Here is a 23,691-nt window from a genome sequence, read left to right on the forward strand (position 1 = left end):
CAACGGCTAATGCCATCCTGTCATTGCCGGCGTCTACGTGCCGCAACTCCCGTAAGCCTCCCGAGCCCTTGGACCGGGGGTGGAATCTCGCTTCAAGTCCCAAACCCTTGACGCCTATCAAGCAAAAGCTCTCAGTGTTCCCTCCATGCCGTATTCCGTGCGAGTCTAGTCACTGTCGAGTATCGCAGACACAACCGCCCTCCTAGCCTTCTTGCCCTTCCCCTGAACGGGCTTCTGCATCTTGCCGCCCAACCCTCCTAGACTCAACGGCTTCGGCTCAACGGGCACGACACCGCACTTAATGCTCATGCTCGCAAAGAATCCGCCCACAGGCCGTAATTCGTCTTGAAAAACAGCAACGTTGGAAAACGCGCTGCACCGCTCCCCGCGAAACAACTTGGCCTCGCACCCATCTGCCTTGTTCCCCATAAAGATGCCGCACTGCGCCGTGCCCGGTAGGTTATAGCACTGCCCGTCCTTGGTCGTGAACGTCGGCTCCGTCGACGCGTTTTGCGGGAGCTCCATATCGACAAAGGACGCGCCGCGGCAGTTCTTGACGCCCGGTGAGCTGGGGAACAGCCGGACTGTGATCGGAATGGGCGGCTTCTGTTCTTGTGGTGGAGGGGCGGTGGTGTTTGGTTGAGTAATGTCGACTTGGTCGGCCGTCGCGATGGGTTTCGGCGGTGCTGGTGGGGTGGGTGGGGGATCATCGCGGTCGACGACTTGAGGCATCGCGAGGGCTGTTGAGGCGAGCCATGCCGCCACGAGGGTGGCTCTTATGATGGGATTTGATGATATTCGCATGTTTCTTTTGATGTGATTCAATCAAAGAAGGATCTTTGAAGTTGTAGAGACTGAAGACTGATCTTGCACTCAGAAATTTGTCCCGTCAATAGTTGGCGCACGCTGATGAGACGACGGCAGAGGCAGAACGCCAAGATGCATCAGCCGCGTTTCAGACCACCTCCCTACGCCAATCCGCACGGATACAATGCTGAAACACAGCTTTGAGGGCTTCACAGATCCCATAAGCTTCGATTGAGAGTATCATCTGATAAGAAGGATTGAAAAGATTGAATTAGAAGGTCTAAACAGGGCCTCTGCCCAGCCCCTAGAGCGGTATATGCAACAACACAACTTGGTATCTGGATCTATAATCTTTGAACAACAATTGCTACACCTCATTAAGCACCATCATACAGCAGATGTGCACATCAAAGCCACTTAATCAACTCTAACCGCCCTTGAGGACCGACTCAGCCGACGATCTCTGCCCACCACTCTTGCTCTCCGCGTTCAAAATTGCACTCTCCACAGCTGCAGCAACATCAATGTGGAAGAATGGCCGGTTCATGCCCTGCACAGCAGCAAGCTTGCCATCACCGCGTCCCACAACTCTCGCAGCACCATCGTGACCCTTACTCGTCGGGGAGATGACATCCTCCTCCTCCTCGTCGCGGCTGCGCTGCGAGGTAACCCGGGGCTCGTGACCCGATCCAGAGTCGACGGGCGCGAAGCTGTAAATAGGCTTCCACCGACCAAAGTTGCCCTCGTCCTTGACGGAGGGGAAACCGAAGCCGGCGGCGGCGAGGGCGCGGCGGGTCCAGCGGTTGTTGACGTTGGCGAAATGCCACTCGACGACCTCGGGCTCGGCGTAGTGGTCGAGTGCGTTGCGGACGTCGATGAGGCCTTGGATTGAGGTCACGTCGATGTTGTTGACGGCGGAGCAGTCTAGGATGACGGCGCGTACGATGGGGCGGGTGTCGTCAAGATCGATCTTGGCGCCGCGGCGCGGGCCGGGGTCGTTCCAGGGGCGGTCCTGTTAAGTGACTGTTAGATATAGGATCATGATGAGAACGGTAGGTGGGTGAACTTACGCCGAGCTTCTCATAACGATCGAGGATTGTCCGTCTGGCGTGCTTCTGCACATAAGCGACCAGAGCGTCCATGTAGTGAGCCTGGTTGGTGTAGTTGAAGCCCTCGCCGAACCGGTAGACAAAGACACCGGGGTACGGGGTCTGGACGTCAATGTTGGGGTTCGAGCCATCGTCCTTCTCGAGAGGGATGTAGCTCTCGCGAGCAGGAACATCGATAGCCTCGCCCCTCTCGTTGAAAGGGACGCCCTTGCCAGCGGTGTCCTTTGTGGCGCGGTAGACCTTGACGCGGCCGAGGAAGTGGCCCTTTGCCTTTGCGAGACGCACCAGCAGGAGGGCAGCTGAAGCGCACATGGTCAGGTAGATGCCGTTCTCAATGTTGGTGAAGATGGTCAGGAGGACACCGGCGAAGAAGATGAAGACCTCGAGGGGCGACACCTCCCAGAACTGGTACACCACCTTGGGCGGCGTGATCAAGTCACCGACGGCGTGGATAATGAGACCGGCGAGGGTGGCCATGGGGATGTAGAAGAAGACGGAGGTCAGGGCGTACAGGGCCAGGAGCACAATGACAGCAGTGAAAATACCAGCCAGGGGCGTGCGAACACCGGCCTTGGACTTAATGGCGGTACGGGAGAAGGATCCGGTGGCGGGGTAGGCGCCGAGGAAGGGCCCAAAGAGGTTCGTGAAGCCGACGGCAACGAGCTCCTGCGAGGGGTTGATGACGTAGTTGTTGACTCTTCCGAAGGACTTGGAGATGGCAATGTGCTCGATGATGAGGACGATGATAGTAACTGGCAAATCAGGGGCTACGGCACCCAGGAGCTCCGTGTCAATCTTGGGAGCGCCAGTGTGCTGGAAACCACTGGGGACCTTGCCCAGGATCTTGAACTTTGCCTTCTTGGCATCCCAATTGACGTGGCGGTTGACGAGCCAGCTGATGAGGACGTACAGGAGAATGACAAACGCCATGCGCAGTGTCGACATGAAGAACCAGAACTTCTTGCGGTGGGGCTGCTTGTTCGACATGAAGTTGCAGAACGAGCGGATAGAGTACAGCAGGAACAAGGCCGTGAGGCCCATGGCGGCGTCGAGCCTGGCGGTAGGCAGCGCCTTCAGGAAATCGATGATGACCTCGTACGTCGGGTTGCGTGTGTTGACACCCTGCAGACCAAGGAGGGCGGGGACTTGACCCGCGGCGATGCTGATGGCGGCGCCCGTCATGAAGGAAGTGATGGCCACGAGCGGGATGAACTCCACGATCCAGCCCAGACGCACGAGACCGATGAACAGGAGGACGGCACCGGAGATGACGGCCAGGGCTTGAGCGATTTGAGGGCCGTCATATTGTGGGTGAGAGTCCTTGACGCGGAGTACAATGTTGCCGACGAGCTGGGACATGACGGCGACGGTTCCGATTGTGATATCCTTGGAGGTTGCAAAGGCCCAGTAGAGGATGAAGCCGACGAAGGAGGTGTAGAGTCCATATTCGGGGGTCAATTGCGCGAGGAGGGCGTAGGCCATGCCTTGAGGGATGACGACGAAACCGACAGTGACACCTTTAAATGAATAGTCAGCTATCAAGATATTTCAAGGCATTGAGATGAGATGGTAGATGAATGGCATCGCAAGGGCTCATTTGATGTGTCCTTTGAGCAAATGCCAATGGCATTACATGAAAAACATACCAGCAATGATGTCTCCCAGAAGCCAAGTAGCATTGTAGTGGAAGATCCAGGACCAAAAGGGGAACAAGCTCTTGATGTAGTTCACAGCGCCGTGAACCGTGGGCCGGTGCTCGTACAGGAACTCGGCGACGGTAGGCTCCCTCTCCTCATACTGCTCGACGGAGCGGAATGAAGCGGCGGCGGATTGAACGGCCTCGGTAGGCTCGTTACGGTACCGGGCATCGACGTCGATACCAAGGCCCTTGGCCAAGGTTCTTCCGACCTTGCTCGACATGGCGAAAGGCGCGTCCGGAAGCGACGGTCTGCCGTGTGTAATGTTCCCAAGAGATTGAATCAAGGTAGTCGTCCCAAGAGATAGGAAACACTTGGCAAAGGGAAAGACAGGTCTTGGTGACGAAGAATTCAATGAGGTAGAAAACACCAAATCTTAAAAGAGGAGGCGAACGAGTCGACTAATAAGGTTTCTGACCTGGACCGGGAGACGGGACGACACGAACGAGGCATATTAGGTGTAAGGGCACGTCCGGGACCGGGGAACCTTATATGTTGCGGAACACAAGTCACTCCCAAGAAATCAAAAAAACTGACAAGAGCCCACGATGATGCTATCCCCCTCTTGGAAGCAAAGCTTGGCCGCGTCGCCAAGAAGCGTGGCTTCGGATCGTCCAGGCCTCGCCAAGGTGCCCTTCGATTGGAGCCCTGCGCATGTTGCACTCCCACATGCCGCCAAGGGTAGGGGTGTGGGAGTTGAAAGCCATTGTCTGACGACATAATCATTCTCTATGGCGTCGCATGGGATGTAGACACCCTCTAATTTCGATTTCCTCGGTCTTGATGAATTTGAGAGATCGCAAAAAGTCTCTCTAGAAGGCATCCAGTCCTTTGGGACAGCCCGTATGATTTGGAGTAACATCGCTATTTCTGATATGTGGTCGCACTGGGGGAAACGGGGTGGATGGCGGGGTGGACCTCCAGTCTCTCTCCGTATGCATGTTAGACCGAGCTAATGAAGGGTCCTCTTCCTTCGTTGGAAGAGCATGTCTGACTGTCTGTTTTTCTGTAGGTACTTCCGCGTGTTGGAAATACGTACATGCACTCCAGGACGGGGTGTGGAATGCTAGCCTTCGGTGCGACCACTCTCTCGGACGACTGTCTTGCCTGACCAGAGCTAATTAGTCCAACCCAATTCGATGGCCTCTCCATCGCCCGTGCCCGGCCGCCGGGGATGCTGACTCTCTCTCGGTTGGACGCGTGGGGGCGACGACGAGCAGGAGGAGGAGGAGAGCTGTCAGAAAAGCAAAATTCCGCCGTCCTCAAAGTGACTGCGCGCCGGGATGGCCTTGATTCGGCATGTGCCATATGCAGCTGGGCTATCTGCTGCGCGGCTAACACGCGCAGACACACGCACGCACGGCAGACCACAGCTGGGATATTGGTACTAACAATCATGGGTGCATGTATGTCTTCGCCTCCCAGATCACTCAGAAGTTGAGATCGGCTCTCCGTGTGATCATTCCGTTCTCTTCAGCCTTTTGCACATCGATCAGGGATCGACCGGTGAAGGACACGGCAGGTGGCACTGGGGCTGATCAGTAGAGGGTTGACTACTGGCGTTCCAGACCACCGGTGAGGGTATCGAGCGCGCGGGATGTTTGAGACGTTGGAAAGGCCGGACAAGGCGGGCGGTAGTGAAGAGTAGTGTAAAAGCTATTAGCAGACTGCGGCCGAGAAGATGGAAAAAAAAAAAAGGGAACTAAATTGGCCTTTCTCCGCGGTATGCGGCGGGTAACACAAGTTCATATTCAGTGGCTTGCTTGTATACATGCAGGCTTACACTGGACCGACGTTCTTGCTCGTGCCTTTTCTCTCTTTTCTATTTTCCCAGCATACCGGGTCGATGCTCCTCTCATTAAGCTTAAATGCCAGACGGGTTTGTCGATTACTGCTGTCAGGTTCGTCCACGATGCCGTGTATAGCATAGTCGACGTCGTGTGTGACCCAGATGTCCTGCCGAACACCCGAGATGGGAAAATCGACAATCCAATGCCACTCTTGGGGGAGCTCTGTCCACCATTACCACCACCCTTTCTTCCACCCTTTCTACTACCCTTTCTCTCACCCCCCGTACGGACGACAAGACGGCTGGACCAACCCCCAGAAGACAACAGGAAGGCTGGTCCCTGTTCCATCTGTTCTCTGGTTTTCTCCCCGGGGCTGAAAGTGAAGGGTGTGATATGGGGGAGGTGAGGATGCATGGGGGTGTGGTGTTGGAGAAAAAAGAACGGGTTCCGGGAAGCATATTGGACGATGGTGTCGAGCACGCCATTCTTGGCGTAAATGAGACCAGCGTTAAAGGATCCTCCCGATTCCAAAGGAATCGCACCCGCGCCAAACAAACACAAACAGAACTGTGAAGAGTCCCCCGACTTTTTCTGTCTTCATTATGCAGCACGCGAATATTCTCGGTGACATTGTCTCAATTTGGGGGCAAATCCAGCTTGGCAAATCTCTCCTTGGCCCTGACGTCCTGTACCGGAGGTTCGCAGTTGGCATAGTCTTACAGTGAAGTTTTCGCAGCAATTGATCTCTTGTCTCTCTCTAGACTCTTCATTCGGTTCATCACATTCCCTCCCATACGCTGGCCCCTGGCTTTCTTCCATGAACCTGCGCCCGCGCCCAGACATCGAAGCTTCGCTCAGTGAGCGCCTCAATGCTGGTGCCCTGAGCTTGGTGTTGCTTGTTCCGTCTCGGCATCGCGGGAAGGCAACTCCGGTAGCCAGCCAAGACGTTCAAGGCCATCGGGAAGAAAACTCTTCACAAAAATACCCCCCAAACCAAATTGAAAGTTGGAACGGCGTCTCTTGGTAAAGTCTTGGGTCTCTCCACAAACAGCAACTCGATCACGCGATGTGGGAGGGGTTGTGAGCGAGGATCGGAGGCAGAAAACCGGGGGAATGAGGGCAAAAGCCAGAGCGTGTGCGGCCACTATTCGGCCTTTGATATGTCTTGGAAGCTATCACATTGACTTCGATAGACGGCAGAGTTTTCGCTGTTCCAAGTGACTGCCGAAAGTGATATGTCGGCCAAAACTTGCGCTTTGGGAGAAACTATTACTATTACGAGACCGAATCGAGGCCACGAAATGGAACAGCGTGGGATGTAGCGTGATTCTCTGCGTCCCAGCTGAGCGGGAGAGACTCATGCTAGACATGCATGCTGCCCGACGAATGTCTCTGGACAAATGCCCGGTCGAGAACAGCTTGCTCAATCGTGCCAACAGAAGCGAGCTGTAGTCTCAGTCTCGTTCGCTTCACCTACGCCGTGCGTCTGTGATGTGTGCGTCTACATGGGTGTCCCTGGCGTACGGCTGAGGAGGTCGATCATATGGCATATCATCGACGTGCCTCAATGGCAAATCGTTTACCAGTGATCTTCGCGGCTGAGAGTCACGACGGCATCATTACAAAGGCTGGGCGCCGTCAATCGTGACGGAAGTGGCTCAGAACACAATCGATCTTCATAATTTCTCATCGCGCTTCGAGTGGTCTTTCCCTTTGCTAATGAAGAGCGACGGATAGATCAGACGTCACGGGCGAATCTTCGAATGTCACCATACGCTTGAGTCCGCCGAGCTTCGGATAGTTCTATTCCGGAAATACAATATTTCCCACGCCTCACTCCACATGAGCTATCTCGATCAGGGATATTCACCGATGAGCCCTGGAATACGGGAAGTAATAGAGTAAGTCCAGCGTGAAGGGGCATAACAGGACAGCTTCAAATTCTCCTGCTTAAGTTTCTGTATTGCTAGAGGGAAAGATGCATGGTTCATGTTCCTAGCAGACGTAAGCTGCATGCATTTCAAAGCCCAATTTTCAATCCAAATCCCGTGACTCCGTCAAATATCATAACAGAATGATCCGAGAGTCTTCTGAAGCATTCGCTGTGATGCTCAAACAACTGGTTCGAGAAATTTCTGAACACATCCATTCATTGGATCAATCGAAGAACCTATTGAATCATAGGAGTGTCCGCGAGAGGGCTCGAATCTTTCCAACATCATAGCAACCCAAAAGCAACGGGGTCGCTGGTACATCTAGCTTTTGCAATGTTGGTGTCACTTGAGTGAGGGCTCTCGGCTTCCGTTGGAAAGTGCTTCCAGACTGGGCCGCAGCAATGGAACAAAAGAACCAGAACGCGCCACCGGATTGTGCCGAGAACGAAGACCCGCGATGGTATGCACATGCAGATACTGCAGAGACATGGGACCTTCTTTGGTGGAAATCCCGTGGCTCTGGTCCCGTCGGTGCATCGCATCATGTACGGGGGCGACTTTTGGGACAGGGACAGAGACGAGCAGAAAGGCCGCTCGCCTCCCACACAGTCTCTGAAGGCTACCCAGTCATTCTGCACTCACCGGAGGCGGTGTTCAGGCTCTGGAGGCCTGGCCTCCTGCTTAAATATGCCAAGAGACCGTCTCGGTCTTTCCTGAGCACGTCATCGCCAGTCGGGCGAAGTAGGCCGAGTCCGCTCTGTTTTAGAGCGAAGGGCCCCCCAAAAGCGCAGGGTCTTTGTGATGACAGCCTACGATGGTGGATTCAATTCTGGATGACAGTCAACAATCCTGTGGTCAGCAATTTCGGAATCACTTTCCGGATGTCTGTTGGACGAGGCCTTCCGTTACCCGCTTCCGCCGGTCTTGGCGGGGCCGCCCCGAGCCCGGTCTCCGCCCAGTACCCGGAGCCTCGGTCTCCGAGGGATCGGCCATCCTTCGTACCCCGCCTCCCACTTTCCATAGAGTTGTGAACCCCGCGATCCTCGTCAGTGTATAGGGCGATCTTCCATCAACGTAGAACAAACCAGGGACGCTCGTAGCGAACGACATACTCTATCATGGCATCCCAAACGCGACACCTCCGCATCGGCGTCGACGTTGGCGTGACAAATACTGATGGCGTGGTCCTCGATCCCTCGCGGGCCTCTGAGCCCGGCAAGGGTATCATCGCGTGGCACAAGTCGCCAACAACGACGAACCCCAGCGAGGGCATCAACAACGCCATTGTCACAATGTTTGAGTCCACCAAGATCGATCCGAGTGAAATCGCCAGCGTAACCATCGGCACAACTCACTTCGTCAACGCTCTCTTCGAGAGGGATGCCGCTCGTCTAGCCCCGGTTGCTGTTATCAGGCTAACGAGCCAGTTCTCTAAGCACGATCCGCCTTGTCTGGATTGGCCCGAGGATTTACGCGACCTGATTTTGGGATATTATGCTCTCTGCAAGGGTGGCCTACAAGTAGATGGCACTCTGATTTCTGACATAGACACCGAGGAAATCAAAGCGCAATGCGCTGTAACTCGAGAGAAGGGGATCAAGAATGTAGTTGTGAATGGAATCTCCAGCCCCATCGACACGAACGACAAGAAGAACGAGCTGCCGATATTATCCGATCAGAGATCTCTAGCTGCACCGTCACCTGCTCCAGAGATGTGGCGAACCTGGGCTTCCAGGAGCGAGAAAACGCAGCCATTCTCAACGCGACGGTATTGAACTTTGCTCACGGAACTATCAAATGATTCCAGGAGCCTATGAAAAGGCTAGGCCTCAACTGTCCAGTCTTCATCTCTCAGAATGGCAGTACGATCCTGTCAGGCGAGATGGCCGCCAACTTACCCTTCCGGACATTCTCCAGCGGCCCGACCAACAGCATGCGAGGAGCCGCCTTTCTGGTGCAGGATCACGAACTTAGCAACAGTGCCGTAATGGTAGTCGACATTGGAGGTACGACTACCGATGTAGGTCTACTGCAGGCTAACGGTTTCCCACGCCAACAAGCTGTCTACAGTGAATTCGCTGGCGTCCGCCTCAACCTCTCTTGCCCAGATGTCAAGAGTATCGGCCTAGGGGGAGGCTCCTTAGTCCGGAAGGGCGCCGAGAAGCTTACCGTTGGACCAGACAGCGTTGGCTATAGGATTAAGACAGAGGCCATCGTCTGTGGAGGGTGTACCCTAACCGCCACAGACTGTGCCGTCCTCGCCAGCTCATCGTCGCCTGCCGCCCCCATTGGAGACGCTACTCTGGTCCAGGGCGCCCTCGATGCCCAAGGCGTAGCCCAGCTTCCCGCCATCGTCAAGCAAAAGCTCGAAAAGGTGATTGATACGATGAAGACCTCGCCGGAAGACATACCTGTTCTCCTAGTCGGCGGTGGCGCCGTGATTGCGCCTTACGAGCTAAGGGGAGCTAGCGAGGTGCTAAAGCCTGAGTGGGCGGGCGTCGCCAACGCGATCGGCGCAGCCATTGCACGTGTCAGTGCCATCGTTGACACGGTCAAGTCGACAGAGTCCAAATCGGTCCAAGAGATCTTGGGTGGAGTGGAGGAAGAGGCTAGGAAAAAGGCCGTTGCTGCGGGTGCGGTTCCTTCGCCTGTTCAGATCGTGGATGTGGATACGATACCCCTGGCTGTAAGTGCTCCCCGAAGTCTGGGATACGTGGTGGGATCATGTCGGCTGACAGATATAGTACATTGCCAACAAGTCGCGCTTCATTGTGCGTGCTGCCGGTGACTTTGACTTCTCGCGGACAGATCTTTCATCTGTATTGCAAAGCAGCGAGGAGGGGAGCCAAGGTGATGAGGTCTCGACCAACCGAGTCGTAAAGACTACCGCAATCCGTACTAAGGAAGAGATCGATGTCTTGACTTACAAGCCTCTTGTCAAAGATCGAGTCTGGTACATCAACGAGACCGACCTCGACTGGATCAGGATTGGATGCTACATCCTCGGCACAGGCGGCGGTGGCTCACCCTACTCCCAGCAACTCATCCTCCGCGAGAAGCTGCGCAAAGGTGCAGTCGTCAGAGTTGTTAATCCTCACCACATACCCGACGATGCCCTCGTCGGCTGCGGAGGCCATGCGGGGTCCCCGACCGTCGCCATCGAAAAGAAGTCTGCCGGCGAAATGCAGAAGGCCCAAGAGGAGATGTATAAACACTTGGGCACGCCCGCCACACACATGATCTCCGTCGAAATTGGCAGCGCGAACGGCCTGCAGAGCATGATGATCGGCTCTAGCACGAACATGAACATCCCTACAGTCGATGGCGACTGGATGGGCCGGGCGTACCCGACCAAATGGCAGACGACGCCGGTAGTCTTCAACGAACGGAGACCCATCTGGACGCCAGTGACCATGAGTGACGGGAACGGCAGCATCGTCACGATGTCCCGGGCATCATCTGATAAGCAGGTCGAGCGGGTTATGCGTGCGGCTCTGGCGGAGATGGGCTCGCAGGTGGCTGTGGCTGACCCGCCGGTGACGGGAGCCGAGACCAAGAGGTGGGTGGTAGAACATACCATTTCCCAGTCGTGGCGAATCGGGCGAGCTGTTGCTGAGGCAAGGAAGCTCAACTCTGTCGACAATGTTGCGGAGACAATCACTGAGGAATGTGGCGGTCACGGCTCGGCTAAGGTTATTTTCAAGGGCAAGATCGTGGGCGTCGACAGGGTGCTCAGGAAAGGTCACGTCTATGGAGAGCTGGTCATCGAAGGCGCTGATATCTCCACCTCGAGAGAGACAGGGCAAGAGCCAAAGAAGGAGAAGTTCACAGGATTCGTCAAGATCCCGTTCAAGAATGAGAACATTGCTGCAATCAGGGCCACATCTGCCAAGTCCGGGCCCCAAGAAGTTGGGACAGAGAAGCAGGAAGATGTCTTAGCCATTGTGCCGGATCTTATCGCGGTCATTGACGCGCAAAACGGCGAAGCCATTGGAACGCCAGAGTACAGGTACGGACTTTTGATCATTGTTCTAGGTATTGCGGCTAGTGATCGCTGGACTAGCTCTACGAGGGGCCTTGAGATCGGGGGCCCTGGAGCTTTCGGATTCTCTCACCTCAAGTATCATCCTCTAGGCATTATCGTGAAGCCTCGGAGTGTCGTTGATGAGTTTAACGTTGAGGTCCAGGGATGAGATACTTGAAGAGTATCATTGAAGTAGCACCAGAAACAGTATCCTTCTCAAAGAAGAACACAGGGTTAGTCGTGACCCTCACCTAAGCTCGCAGCTCGCGGTCCCGAGTGAGCTTAAGGCATGGACTGGTATCTAGGATAGCTTTGTCTAATCACCTGGCTGTGACACGAACCTCTTCCAAAGCTTCCGCGGAGCGCTCTGCCCGGATCGCATTAGGGTCTGGCATCTCGTTCATATGGCCCCGACGGCATAGTCAAACACCAAGAAACTTGAAAAAAGAGGAACGTTTCAAAAAGCATAGGGAGATCGGACAAACTGTCTGCACAGCCTGAGTCGTCTCTGTGGTGGAGAGTGACGCCAAGATCCACGCGACTAGGATATACTCAACCTCTAGGCCACCGTAACAAGGTCAGCTCGACTTTATAGCACTCCTCCAATCCAAGAAGGTCCACTTGACGGATATCCTGGATCAGAGAGAAAGGTCAGCGGTGTTCCTGAAAGCCAGTGGGAAGGGCCGTCATTATGATCAGCACAAGGTGGGCCGATCAAGCGGGCAGACAGGTGCTACTATGTCGTAGCAAACTCAGCCGTAGTTCGTCCAATTCGCATGTCTTCTACACAGAGCTTCTCGAAGCAAAAATGCGACAACGGACTCTCTAAAGTAAAGTAGCATTCGGCCGTCTTGTCGGCAGACAAGCAGGGTGGCGTCCATCAAACCGCTCCCACGGACCAAAGCATCCTGACTCGGGAGAGAAACAAATAACGAGAAACGCCCATTTCCGTTCTATGAGATTGGGAAAAGGTTCGTTTCTGATGTGAAACGGTTGGGTTTGCAAAGAGATATAGCTGCCAGTGCCTGCTTCCCGCCCCATTGTTTAAGTTTCCCATGCAACTGTCGGGTCCAAGCGGGCTTTCGATCAATGCGACGGGACCGAGACCATGTTATTCGATTGCCGCGTGCGACCTCAGCTTCTTGAAGCATCGTTGAAGCTAACAGATTCAATGCAACCATCAAAATGAAGAGAAAGTTTACACTATCCCGTCCATGACAAGTCTACTGCGGGGTTGGAATCGCGGTACACGATGGCCGGTCTTCGCCGTTTACGCCATGATGCCCAATGGCCGCCTCAAGCTGGCATGAGTGGCATGCAGGACGTTCTCAGCAGAGCTCGGAGGAAAGTCTACTGAACTTGAGACCAACTTTAGCTTTGACGTTTCGTCACGTGTCGGCCGGGACAACCATTTAATACTACTTGCATGATAAGGGAGGATGAGAAATTCTCAACGCGGTTGTCGCCGTAGACTTAGGATTCATTCGTCGTCAAGGCAGCAAACACATCATCAACCAGGACTCACGATGTGGAGCGAGCTGTGGTCTTTCCATGGCGCCGCGGCGCTGTTTCGCTGGTGGCTTATGCCAGACACCCATCTGCCTTCGCTATCTCACGCAGCCTCACATGTAGCTCATGACGCGGTACAAGCCGCATCGAACTGGGTATCCGGCTCATCCTCTGCAGACTTGACCAACTCAGCCGCGGTCGAGGCCTTAGACGATTTCGATGCTCTGAAGTATGTTGATCCTCTCATCGGCTCGAGGAATGGTGGCAACGTCTTCGTGGGTGCGACACTGCCCTACGGCATGGCAAAGGCATCCGCGGACACGAACAGCAGCTCGAATCAGGGTGGCTTCACTTTGGATGGGAACCCAGTCACCGGCTTCTCGACGATGCACGATTCTGGCACTGGCGGACAGCCTTCCCTTGGAAACTTCCCGCTGTTCGCGTACACCACTTGCCCTAGTGGAGTAATCAACTGGTGCACATTTCCAAAGAAGTCAAGAGCGAAGTACGGTTACTTTAACGAAAAAGACGTAATCGCAAAGCCGGGACTCTTTAACATAACTCTGAAAACCGGCATTAGGGTGGAAATGACGACAACCGAACGAGCATCCCTCATAAGGTTCAACTTTCCCCAAGCCGGACAGCCTCTCATTCTCCAAGACCTCTCAGATCTCGCCGACACGAGGCAAGACAACGCAACTATCAATGTGGACGCCAAGTCCGGACGCATCACAGGAAACGCACGTTTTCAACCGAGTTTTGGCAGCGGCACCTTTGTCCTTCACTTTTGTACCGACTTTAATGGCGCCGAGATCCTCGACACAGGCATCTTTGCAGACAGTCGCGCGAGCACAGAGGTCAAAAACATGACTATCTCGCGGTCCATCAACGGGTACCCCTTACCCGGCGGTGCTTTCGTGCGGTTCAAGTCTGCGGACCAGCCCATTACCGCGCGTGTCGCAACCAGCTTCATCAGCGAGCAGCGGGCATGCGAACATGCTGAGGGTGAAATTTCGGATTACAACTTTGAGCGGGTGTCGGGCGAAGCGACGGCAATATGGCGCCGCAAGCTCAGTCCCATCAAAATCAACACTGATCGCGTGAACGAGTCGTTTGCGAGGAACTTCTACAGCGGCATCTATCGGACCATGGTCAACCCACAAAATTACACTGGCGAGAACCCCCTATGGAAAAGTGATGAGCCGTATTGGGACTCGTTTTACTGCCTGTGGGACTCTTTCCGTTCCCAAATCCCATTCCTGGTGATCATCGATCCAACTTCGGTAGCGCAAATGATCCGGTCTCTCATCGATACATATGTTCACCTTGGCTGGCTTCCGGACTGCCGCATGAGCTTATGCAAGGGTCTCACCCAGGGAGGATCCAATGCTGACAACGTCCTAGCAGACGCCTATTTGAAGAATATTACTGAAGGTATTGACTGGGATCTGGGCTATGAAGCAGTGAAGAAGGACGCAGATGAAGAACCGTTCGACTGGAGCGTGAACGGCCGTGGCGGCATGGATAGCTGGAAGAAATTGGGTTACATCCCTGTGCAAGATTTCGACGTCAAGGGATTCGGAACACTAACGAGGAGCGTTTCGCGAACACTCGAGTACAGCTATAATGACTTCTGCATCGCCTCCATGGCTGACCGGATGGGTCATGGGGATGACCGGGAAAAGTATCTTGCTTCGAGCAGCAACTGGCGCAACCTGTATAAGCAAGACCAGAAGTCAGCTTTCTTCAACGGTACCGACACAGGATTCAGAGGATTCTTCGAGCCCAAATTTCTCAACCAAACTTGGGCCTACCAGAATCCGCTCAACTGCAGTAACCTGGACGGCCAAAGCTCGTGTTCCCTGCAAAACAATGGCCCGGAAACATTCGAGAGCAGTCTTTGGGAATATGGCTTGTAAGTTGACTTGAAAAATGATTGACAGTAGAAGCCTCAAGTAACTGACCTTACTAGCTTTGTTCCTCACGACCAAGGAACGCTCATCAACACTCTTGGTGGCCCAGAGGCCTTCGTTCGCAGGCTCAACTTCTTGCATGACCAAAACATCACCTACATTGGCAACGAGCCAGCATTCCTCACGGTCTTCCAGTACCATTACGCCGGTCGCCCGGCTCTCTCAGCCAGACGAGCCCACTTCTACATCCCTTCATTCTTTTCACCTGACCCAGCCGGACTTCCTGGTAACGATGATAGCGGAGCTATGGGATCATTCCTGGCTTTCTCCATGATGGGTCTGTTCCCCAATCCCGGGCAGGATGTGTATCTCATCATCCCGCCTTTCTTCGAAAGCATCGAAATTACGCACCCGCAAACGGGTAGGACGGCAAAGGTCCGCAACATTAACTTTGATCCGACCTACCGCAATGTCTACATTCAAAAAGCGACTTTGAATGGTCAGCCTTACAGGAAAAGCTGGGTTGATCACAAGTTCTTTACCGAGGGTCAAGAGCTGGTGCTTACTCTTGGCCGGCGTGAGAGTGACTGGGGAACGAGAGTCCAGGATCTCCCGCCAAGTTTGGGTCCGTATCAGGGATTCAACCGCACCTTCCCTTCCAATCGTACCGATACGAGAATTTTAGATACGGGGATCATAGATACGACGTATAAGAGTGAGTTTGGGCATACAGGGGTGGACTTGAACGTTTAAGCAGGCGGGTGAGTAATTGGCTATGGCGATCACTACTTATAGACCCTTTGCTTCATGTTCGATTGGGCAGTTGGAATACCTTTTCTCAGTTCATTTGTCAGACTCTGGATGACAGCGAAACGCAATATGTTTTCGATTGAATATCAAGTACAGATATCATCCGTCTGTCTCATCTTCTGTCACTTTTACCCAGCCTCATCCGCCAAAGTGAACCCCTCTCGCCTCAAACGCCATAATTCGTAACTTCCAATCCGGTTACCGGATTCACTACGCCCAGTTGATTGCCTTCTGTCCATATACTTCACTCTTCTTCGTGGGAATGTCGTCAAACAATGACGCCTTGATGAGAGCTTTGCCCGGAATCGCCTTTGTTGTGGTCTTGACAGGACTGCCAGATTTGTCAGTACACAGATAGACGGGTCACCTAAGTAGTCGATAGCTCTACCTTCCACACTTTCCGCAAAAGCACCGCTGGAAACGTGATGTGAGAGACAGCTTCTACATTGTTATATGATGAGTTTCTAACTCACCTGAATGGTGTTTCCGGAGTCAGTGTTTGAATCCTGGTATTCTTTCAGCGTGTTTTGGCTATCGTCAATCTCCCATTCACCATCGTCGACAAATAGGTTCATGGAAAAGGCTACATGGTTCAATCACAGTCAGCGTAGAAAAATCCTAAGATCTGTGAGTCTACCGTACGGCCACCAGCGCGTTTGCAGTTTGAACTAATATTTTCTATCGTGTCAACTTATGACTCCAAATTGGCATGTGTGGAGGCAATGAAGATGGTTGACTTACCAATGACAGATAACGATGTTATCCGGCTTCTTGTTGACTGTGACCTTCACCGAGCCACAGTTGCAATGACCTTGATACGGAGCCATATTGATTTACTAGAGAATAAAGTTTGGGTTTGATCAAAATGAACGTTGAATGCGCACGGGGTTGTTGTGTGAGGAAGTCGTCAAAACTGAGGTGTTTCTCTTAGAATCTCCCACCCAAGCTACAGCCACCTTTTTCATCAGATGATGACGAATCGAGTAGACTTACGTCAGAGATCGCTTGCTTTTAAGATGTCGAGCGTTTCGCAAAGTCTAACCCGGTCGGAGTTGGGGGAATGTTGGTTTTCCTAGTTCCGGAAGACGAGGGAGCTTAAATTCCTAGTTCCGAAGCGGATCTCAATGTGGGGGAAGAGGGGTCATGATGTCGCACGGCGGGCCCTCGATCGAGCAGCAAGCCGCGTGCCGTCGCGTCCGTCCCGTTGCGTTTGTTCAGGATCACGCACTGTCACGCTGTTGGACATGTTTCACTTGCAGACCTTGGCTGCGGGAATTTCACCGCTTTTTGATGCTGTAAAACCCCACCTCTTTCGTACGACGGCCAGATAATCGGCAAGTTGTAGTCCCATTGGGCTTTCATTATCCGGTGATGCCTCAAAACAGCTTCCTACATATAGCCGAAGATACTCAAGTCCAGTCGCTCCACTTGGAGCCCTTCCAGTACACAGCTCCATCGTGCTCAAACTGCGGCCCCTCGGCCTCGACAATGTGACCCAGCTCGCAGTGATCAAACTGCACACGCGTTTGCTGGGTGTAGAACTCATCGAAGCGTGGTGCGAGGGCTTCGAGTAGACTGCCGACGTTTCCTGTAGGGTGGAGGGCCTTCCATGGCTGCGAGCATGTCGTGCCCTTGCAAGACTTGAGAACAAATAGGAGGGAGTCGAGTCTAGGCAGGACCTTCTTGAGAGGGTAACTGAGAATGGTTGCGCCTGCAGCAAGGGCGGCTTCGTCGGTATGCAAGAGGTTGTGAAGCTGGCCAGGGTCCGTCTTGATTGAGCGACTTGTCAGCACGCTCTACTTTTTCACGTGCAGGATATCAACCTCGGGTTGAAGCTAACTTACAGTCATATCATACAACTCATGCTCGTTAGTGCACCAGACCGAGTAGTAGAGGTTGTAACCTTCGCCGACAACTCTCAGCGCCTTGTACGTGTTGTTGAAGATGCGCTTTGTATCATCGCCATTGAAGCCGAACTTGCTCTCGGTGATTGCCCATCCCCAGTATTCGACATTGACGTGCTCACGAGTCAACGGGGACTCCGTCAGGTCCTTTGTCGAGAGCGGGATCGGGGCTCCATCGAAGTCGGCTTTCAACGGAGCACCCGCGAGCGACAGGATGGTGGGGACGAGGTCAACGTGCGCCGTGACAGCTTCAGTTACGCCTCCCTTGGGAACACCGGGTCCACGAACGATGAGCGGAATGTTGATATCTTCCTCATACCCACACTCCTTGCCGGGCTGCAGCCGGTGCTGGCTAATGTGGTAGCCGTTGTCCGTCGTATAGAAGATGTACGTGTTATCCAGAATACCATGCTTCTCCAATCTCTCCACGAGGCCATCGACAAGCTCATCAACTGCTTGCAAGGCACGTAGACGTCCTTGGTAGTGCTTATCGTTGTATGCCACGTTCTCATCCGTGAGCTTGGGTTGGCGGCGAATCCAGTCGGCGCCCGAAGGCTTGTCAGGGTTGAAATTTTCAGTTCTCGGGACCTTGGCGTCCTCAAAGAGGTGCTCATGTCTCTTAGCAGCTAACGGAATGCTGACTCTGAACTCGTCATCAGAGACGGGCACGTTGTCATCTGGGCCCTTGACTGGCAGAAGGATACTGGAGTTGACATTGCTGTGAGGTGCGATGGGAGCAATACCGAGGAAGAAAGGCTTGCCGACGTCTACGGCTTCGTCCAGGAACCCGTAGGCCTTCTTAGCGACCAGATCCGTCGAGTACTCGCCGAGGTGGTTGACCGGCTTTTCATGGTCACGCTGGAAGGTGGCGTTGTAGTAGTCATAGGTGTTAGGGTCAAGGAGGAAGTCCTGAATCAAGGTAAGCATGACATTTGTTGACTAATAAGGCAGGATACTCACAGAAGAGTTCCAGCCCTTCAAGTGCGGGCTGTCATAGTTCCAAACAGTATGGGCATTGAACATTTTACCCGTGTAATAGGTGCTATATCCGGCCTTCTGCAGCCAAATGGGCAGGTAGTTCTCATTGTGGCCATTTTTCACAAAAATGGGGAAACCACCTGCAAGATAAATTAGTGTCTGTTCATGAGCACCGTCTTCTGTCAATCAGATAAGTGCACGAGGGAATCATTTACCGTATGGTGGGTTGAGGTCGGTGACGTTGGTGTTATGAGCCAATTTGCCAGTCCACAAACTCGCACGCGATGGGCAGCAAACTGCCGTCGTGCAGAAATGTTTCTTATACAGTGTCCCTTCTTCGATGAGCCTCTTTTGAATCAGCGGTATGTACTCCAACGAGTTCATGTGCAGGTCCTGATCATCGGTCAAGACGAAGACAATGTTTGGCCGCGAAGACGGCGATATCGCATCCTGCTTGGGGCCGACGAGAGGTGTCTGAGCGTCGCCTTGCGCTGCAACATTGCTACTGAGTAGCAAGGCCGCCGAGGCCAGCACTGATGTCTTGAGCTGCATTGCGATACAAACTGATTGAGGCCTGTCGCTCAATTGATCGATTCATCGACAAAGGAAGGCTAATATTACCGCGCAACCCACAAGAACAAGACGTTAAAAGTTTGGCTCTTAGATAAGCCTCGTTCCCGTCTTCCGGCGTCGCAAACCCGGCTCGCCGGATGGGAGAAGTGCTCTCCCTGCGCGAGTTCCGATGACGTGCTCCGTCCCCAGCATCGCAACAGACGTGTTATCCACATCCCTCACCGAAAGCGGAGAAACAGAATCACAACAACGCTATCCAAATGAACAACACGTTTTAATGTCGGCGAGATTCTTGCGGTCAGCGAGGCGTGTTTTCTTTTCGCATTTCCCACGACGACTAAGTACATGTAAGTACTAACCTACTAGTAGCTGGCGGTTTCACTGAAGGCAAAGTACAAGTTCCATGCTTGTAGTTGGATTGAAGGTATATCTCACCCTAAACAGCCACTTAATCGACTGATTCTACCAAATACATCTGCGATGTTCTAAGATAGCTAGATTGAATCCCTTATTCCTGGGCCTGGATATTAAGTCTGCCGTGGTCGTCGTGAACGATGACCACGTTGTTAGAGCGCAGCCTAGTGAAGTCAATAGTCGCGATGCTGCCTCCAATCCTGCTCACATCAATGATTTCCCCTTTGTTGTAGTTGCCAACTGTGAGGTAGTAGGTGTTGGAAGGCTGGATTTGGTATCGTACACGGGGCTCGGGAACGAAAGTAGCCAAAGGTCCATCCTGGCTATTGCCAGTCCTGGAACCCCCAAGACCGATAAGGTAATTTCCTGATATGATATTAGTCAGCTCAACATTACACTGAGCCTACCCTTCAATAATGGAAATGGAGGAACTCACCCTGCTTGGCTTGGGCAACGGTAAAGTCATTGCCGGTTTGGATTTCAAAGGCATTTGAGAAGGAGCTGTTAGGAAGAGGAGTGTCGCTGAATTGTGGTGCGTCTTTTGCAACAATAAGCTGCAGAGTGGTGCCTGGAACGGCGGTTCCGTCGTCCTTGAGAGAACCGAGGATGACATCTCTTTCACTGGTTACATCGATCTCAACACCCGTTGAAGGGCTGCCCTGGGAAGTTGCAACGATGGCATAGTACTGGCTGAAGACTGAAAATGTCGCTCTAGAGCCTCTAGGGGTGTTCCCATGCGCAAAGACGTTGGACCAAATTTGGCCCTGGACTCTGCCACTGACCATTGGAGGCTTGTTGAAGAGGACATACTGCTGCTGGGAACCAGACTGGTTCTGGACCGTGATGCTGTATTTATTGACCATTGTGAGCGATAGTGGAAAGTTGGACCTGAATTGATTGGGGATAGAGCCGATAGTCCGGAGAGATACGTGCTTTGCTTTTGTTCCTGACAGGACCCTGGAATTAAGGGCGATTCCTTTCAGTCTTTATGTACTTTAGTTCATTCTGCTGTAACTGTGCAAATTGTATCTCAAAGTAATTCATTCGACTATAGCTCAGCTGTGAATGATTAAATCTCAAAAAGAATTAACTCTGACTGTTGACATTTGTTTGAATCCGCTCATGAACCTGACATTCCATGTAATCTTCCATGTAGTGTTTATGTGCAGCGCAGGCGGAAAGAAGCTAGTCGTGTTGTGTCACTGCCACCTCATTTACCAGTATTGCTAACCTAGTAAATGAGTCGGATAATTGATCGAGAGTGTTTCATAATTCGTTATCGTGTATGAAGTCAAGGTCTGGTGTCAGCTGAATGAACCGCACATGCACAGCAAGATTATCAGCCAGCCACAGTCACTGATCGAACCTTAACCTTTCCTATCCCAGGTAGTTGAGGGAATATTCAGAGACCAAATCCCAAGCTGACTTGTGCGAGTCTTCAAGAATATGTACATTGTACATATCACAATTCTCAAGGTACCCCGTGTGACAGACAAATCTGATGAAAGTTAGCTAGTCATCCACTCGAGTGACCTTGACTTGTGCAACGGACAGGCTTCTAGATTACGATTTGGGCCATGCGTGCCATGTTACCAGTACCCCGGAAAGCGGCTATTGAAGCGGGGAAATGGAATGGACATTTGGACTAGCGTCATTATCACCAAGGAATTGCATGAAGGTCATATTTCGCAAACGGCCATCGCGTACCTCGTCCAATCCTACGGAGAGAAATGTTTTGGCCCGTTTCCAATCATTGTTGAGCGACATGCAGGTATCGCAATACACGAGGGACTCATTGAGGGCTTCAAACATCAGCCAGCCCTTTGACAGACTAAGACACCTTCAGCTCAAACAAAAATGTGCTCAATGTCTTGCCTTGCGTCAGCCTCGGACTCTGATAATGGGAATTGGCTCGTATTACTATAACCAGATCAGCTCATGCTATCATAATTTTCCGAGACTTGAACGGTCTGCATGAATGAACGTCTTGTGCTTGTGGCTGTTATCGCACCACACCTTACTTTACCCCTCCTCTGGCTTGGGCACTCAATAGTGGCACAAGTCTAGCTGGAGCTGCATTAGGAAGTTCAGACTAATGCGATCACGGCGATTTTGGTACAAAGCAAAAGCAACACAACCAAGAAGTAAAAAATGTAGGGTAGGCAGTGCTGCAGGATTATGAAGCTTCTATGCCTCTCTGCTGCCTCAGGACACGCATAATTGTCGCAACGGTACTACCTGCAAGATTCGATAGACAATATTTCAAATTTGCCGCCTCAGAAGCACAAAAGTTACTTCCATCACCCCGATTTCGCTTGATTACATTTACTTGCATCTGTACACGTACTCCGGCATTGAATTGAAGCTCAATGAATACATATAGCCTGTAACTTCCAACCAACTTTATCATGTCATGCTTCGAGGTAAAGTAGAGTTTGTCTTCATCCCATTGCGAATGTTATCATACTGCGAAGTCGGGTATGACAGCAAGTTCTGCGACTTCTCAAGTTTGCCCATCCCCTTCGCCATACTTCGAACGAGACTCTCGTCACCCGCCTTGTCGCCCGTAGCCTCCCAGAACATGGCACCACCTAGTTTCTTCTTCTTGATATAAGCCTGCTTGTACTTTGTGCTCTTCATATCGTCAAAGGTCACCAGCTCTCGCGTCGCGTTGTTGTACGAATAAGTAGCCTTAACCGCACTGTCCCAGTGAACCGTCGCGCCGGGCTGGGGGAGGTCTTTGTAGAGATAGATTCCAGCCTGGCCGAGTGTGCCATTCGGTAGCCCTCTGTACGATTTCCCCAAACCCTTTGTGTTGCTGAAGGCGCGACCGTAAAGGGGCATACCTAGGTTGATCTTGGCAGGTGAGATCCCCCCTTCTTCAACGTAGTCCTCGAACGCCCTCTCGACGCTCTCCTTGGTGCTTTGCGGGTTCCGCTTGCTGCGGAAGACATTGGACTGGTGGCCTGTGACATTCTCCCAAGAACCGGCAAAGTCAAACGCCATGAGTGACCAGAAATCGAGGGATTTGTCCATCGCTTGAAGGTCAAATGCTTTGTAATTCTGAGGACCTGCAGGCGCGGGAAAGCCCAGGGTGAAGTGGTACCCACCTGCATTTTTTCTCGAGAAGTCGTCCAGGCCTGTGCGAAGTTCGGACAGGAGCTTTACGCAATTTTGGTTCTTTTCAGTGGTGTTAGGGTACTCATAGTCAATGTCGATGCCGTCCATCCCAAAGTCAGCAATGAGTTTGATGGCGGAAGAAACAAAGGTTGCGCGGCGAAACTTGTCGGCGGCGACGGGTTCGAATTTCGGGGACCAGTTGTAGCCGCCGACGGAGAGGATGACTTTCAGGTTTCGGTTGTTCATCTTTTTCAGGTAGAGCTGTTTGACCAGGCCGTGAGCATTATGGCCGGGTTCTGTAGTACTTTCGTTGCCAAAAGGCTTTCCAGTGTCGGCCCATGGGTCTGATGAGACGCTGACCAGGGACGCAGATCAGAATCGGAGCTCGAGGTCGAGAGAAGACACTAGACTTACACTGTTCCGTTTGGCTTTATATCTGCGAAAGCGTACAGCACATGCGTGATATCTTGTATAGGAAGGCTGTTGGGGTTGTAGGCCGCACCATAGATTCCCCAATTTGTTACGTACAGGAGATTCCGATGACCCTGCTTTACGGTAGAGTTGTTTCTGCAAGGTCGGCCGTTTAAAGGACTAGCGAGGGCATGCGTTACAGCAAGAGCTGCTATAAGAAATTGAAGTATCATCATAGCGCAATCATGGGGTCGACGAAGTTTTGTTTCATTCCGCTAGAGAATAGCGATGAATGAAAAAGAGTCCGAACACCCAGTCCCCTTCTGGGCTCTTCGTGGACAATAAAAGAACTAGATTGGAGACATGGCTGCCAAGAGACGGAAGCTTTCGATTTTGAGACGACGCGTCGTTCATCTCCGCAAGCTTTCGGCAGCAGGGGTCAGCTCTCTGGGGAGACTCCACCTCCAGGCCAATGCCGTGGGGTGCAATTCCAAGCTTGTGATGTAGGGGTGGGCAGCTCAGTCCTGCTGCCATCAACCAATTTCGTGGCAAACCTTGGGAAGTCGACATGCGCCAGTCAAATGCTGCCATTGGGCAGCATTAGTTCATGTACGAACGAATAGGCAAGGCTTCTTTTACTCCTGGTTCTGGATCGGTTCTGCAGAAGCCAAAGAAGAGTAGGGGTATCCATCGTCGCA

The 23,691-nt window shown here is 52.7% G+C and overlaps 9 protein-coding genes across 9 annotated transcripts; 3 read left to right on the plus strand and 6 right to left on the minus strand.

The window, feature by feature from the left end:
• Nucleotides 1–14: 14 nt before the first annotated feature.
• Nucleotides 15–1,285, minus strand: BDZ83DRAFT_387015 (uncharacterized protein). The gene has a single exon (XM_060502751.1). The coding sequence runs from the start codon at nt 802–804 to the stop codon at nt 166–168; it is 639 nt and encodes a 212-aa protein (XP_060363603.1). The 5' UTR covers nt 805–1,285; the 3' UTR covers nt 15–165.
• On the minus strand, nt 1,235–3,836 carry BDZ83DRAFT_652923 (sulfate permease; the record flags this gene model as incomplete). The annotated part of the gene is made up of 3 exons (XM_060510572.1): nt 1,235–1,819; nt 1,878–3,451; nt 3,563–3,836. 3 exons carry the CDS (start codon nt 3,834–3,836, stop codon nt 1,235–1,237), a joined length of 2,433 nt encoding a protein of 810 aa, XP_060363604.1.
• Nucleotides 3,837–5,287: 1,451 nt separating this feature from the next.
• BDZ83DRAFT_625868 (uncharacterized protein) lies at nt 5,288–5,947 on the plus strand. The gene has a single exon (XM_060508517.1). The coding sequence runs from the start codon at nt 5,339–5,341 to the stop codon at nt 5,807–5,809; it is 471 nt and encodes a 156-aa protein (XP_060363605.1). The 5' UTR covers nt 5,288–5,338; the 3' UTR covers nt 5,810–5,947.
• Nucleotides 5,948–8,455: 2,508 nt separating this feature from the next.
• On the plus strand, nt 8,456–11,530 carry BDZ83DRAFT_753353 (uncharacterized protein; the record flags this gene model as incomplete). Its single annotated transcript, XM_060514342.1, has 4 exons — nt 8,456–8,914; nt 8,965–9,105; nt 9,145–10,023; nt 10,082–11,530. 4 exons carry the CDS (start codon nt 8,456–8,458, stop codon nt 11,528–11,530), a joined length of 2,928 nt encoding a protein of 975 aa, XP_060363606.1.
• A 1,357-nt stretch (nt 11,531–12,887) lies between these two features.
• On the plus strand, nt 12,888–15,536 carry BDZ83DRAFT_720542 (family 92 glycosyl hydrolase; the record flags this gene model as incomplete). Its single annotated transcript, XM_060512281.1, has 2 exons — nt 12,888–14,785; nt 14,843–15,536. The coding sequence occupies 2 exons, from the start codon at nt 12,888–12,890 to the stop codon at nt 15,534–15,536; spliced, it is 2,592 nt and encodes an 863-aa protein (XP_060363607.1).
• Nucleotides 15,537–15,878: 342 nt separating this feature from the next.
• BDZ83DRAFT_387194 (Mss4-like protein) lies at nt 15,879–16,568 on the minus strand. Its single transcript, XM_060502752.1, has 4 exons — nt 16,335–16,568; nt 16,236–16,261; nt 16,067–16,176; nt 15,879–16,007 (listed from the first exon to the last, which is right to left on the minus strand). The coding sequence occupies exons 1-4, from the start codon at nt 16,418–16,420 to the stop codon at nt 15,978–15,980; spliced, it is 252 nt and encodes an 83-aa protein (XP_060363608.1). The 5' UTR covers nt 16,421–16,568; the 3' UTR covers nt 15,879–15,977.
• A 434-nt stretch (nt 16,569–17,002) lies between these two features.
• Nucleotides 17,003–19,027, minus strand: BDZ83DRAFT_580415 (sulfatase; the record flags this gene model as incomplete). The annotated part of the gene is made up of 4 exons (XM_060505350.1): nt 17,003–17,362; nt 17,438–18,406; nt 18,458–18,615; nt 18,691–19,027. 4 exons carry the CDS (start codon nt 19,025–19,027, stop codon nt 17,003–17,005), a joined length of 1,824 nt encoding a protein of 607 aa, XP_060363609.1.
• A 454-nt stretch (nt 19,028–19,481) lies between these two features.
• Nucleotides 19,482–20,426, minus strand: BDZ83DRAFT_387230 (uncharacterized protein). The gene is made up of 2 exons (XM_060502753.1): nt 19,899–20,426; nt 19,482–19,828 (listed from the first exon to the last, which is right to left on the minus strand). The coding sequence occupies exons 1-2, from the start codon at nt 20,323–20,325 to the stop codon at nt 19,557–19,559; spliced, it is 699 nt and encodes a 232-aa protein (XP_060363610.1). The 5' UTR covers nt 20,326–20,426; the 3' UTR covers nt 19,482–19,556.
• A 1,442-nt stretch (nt 20,427–21,868) lies between these two features.
• Nucleotides 21,869–23,584, minus strand: BDZ83DRAFT_652928 (chitinase 1; the record flags this gene model as incomplete). Its single annotated transcript, XM_060510573.1, has 3 exons — nt 21,869–22,937; nt 22,997–23,204; nt 23,548–23,584. The coding sequence occupies 3 exons, from the start codon at nt 23,582–23,584 to the stop codon at nt 21,869–21,871; spliced, it is 1,314 nt and encodes a 437-aa protein (XP_060363611.1).
• Between the last annotated feature and the right edge of the window lie 107 nt (nt 23,585–23,691).

Source organism: Colletotrichum acutatum, assembly GCF_030867785.1.
Source record: "Colletotrichum acutatum strain CBS 112980 chromosome Unknown BDZ83scaffold_63, whole genome shotgun sequence".
Lineage (NCBI taxonomy): Eukaryota > Fungi > Ascomycota > Sordariomycetes > Glomerellales > Glomerellaceae > Colletotrichum > Colletotrichum acutatum.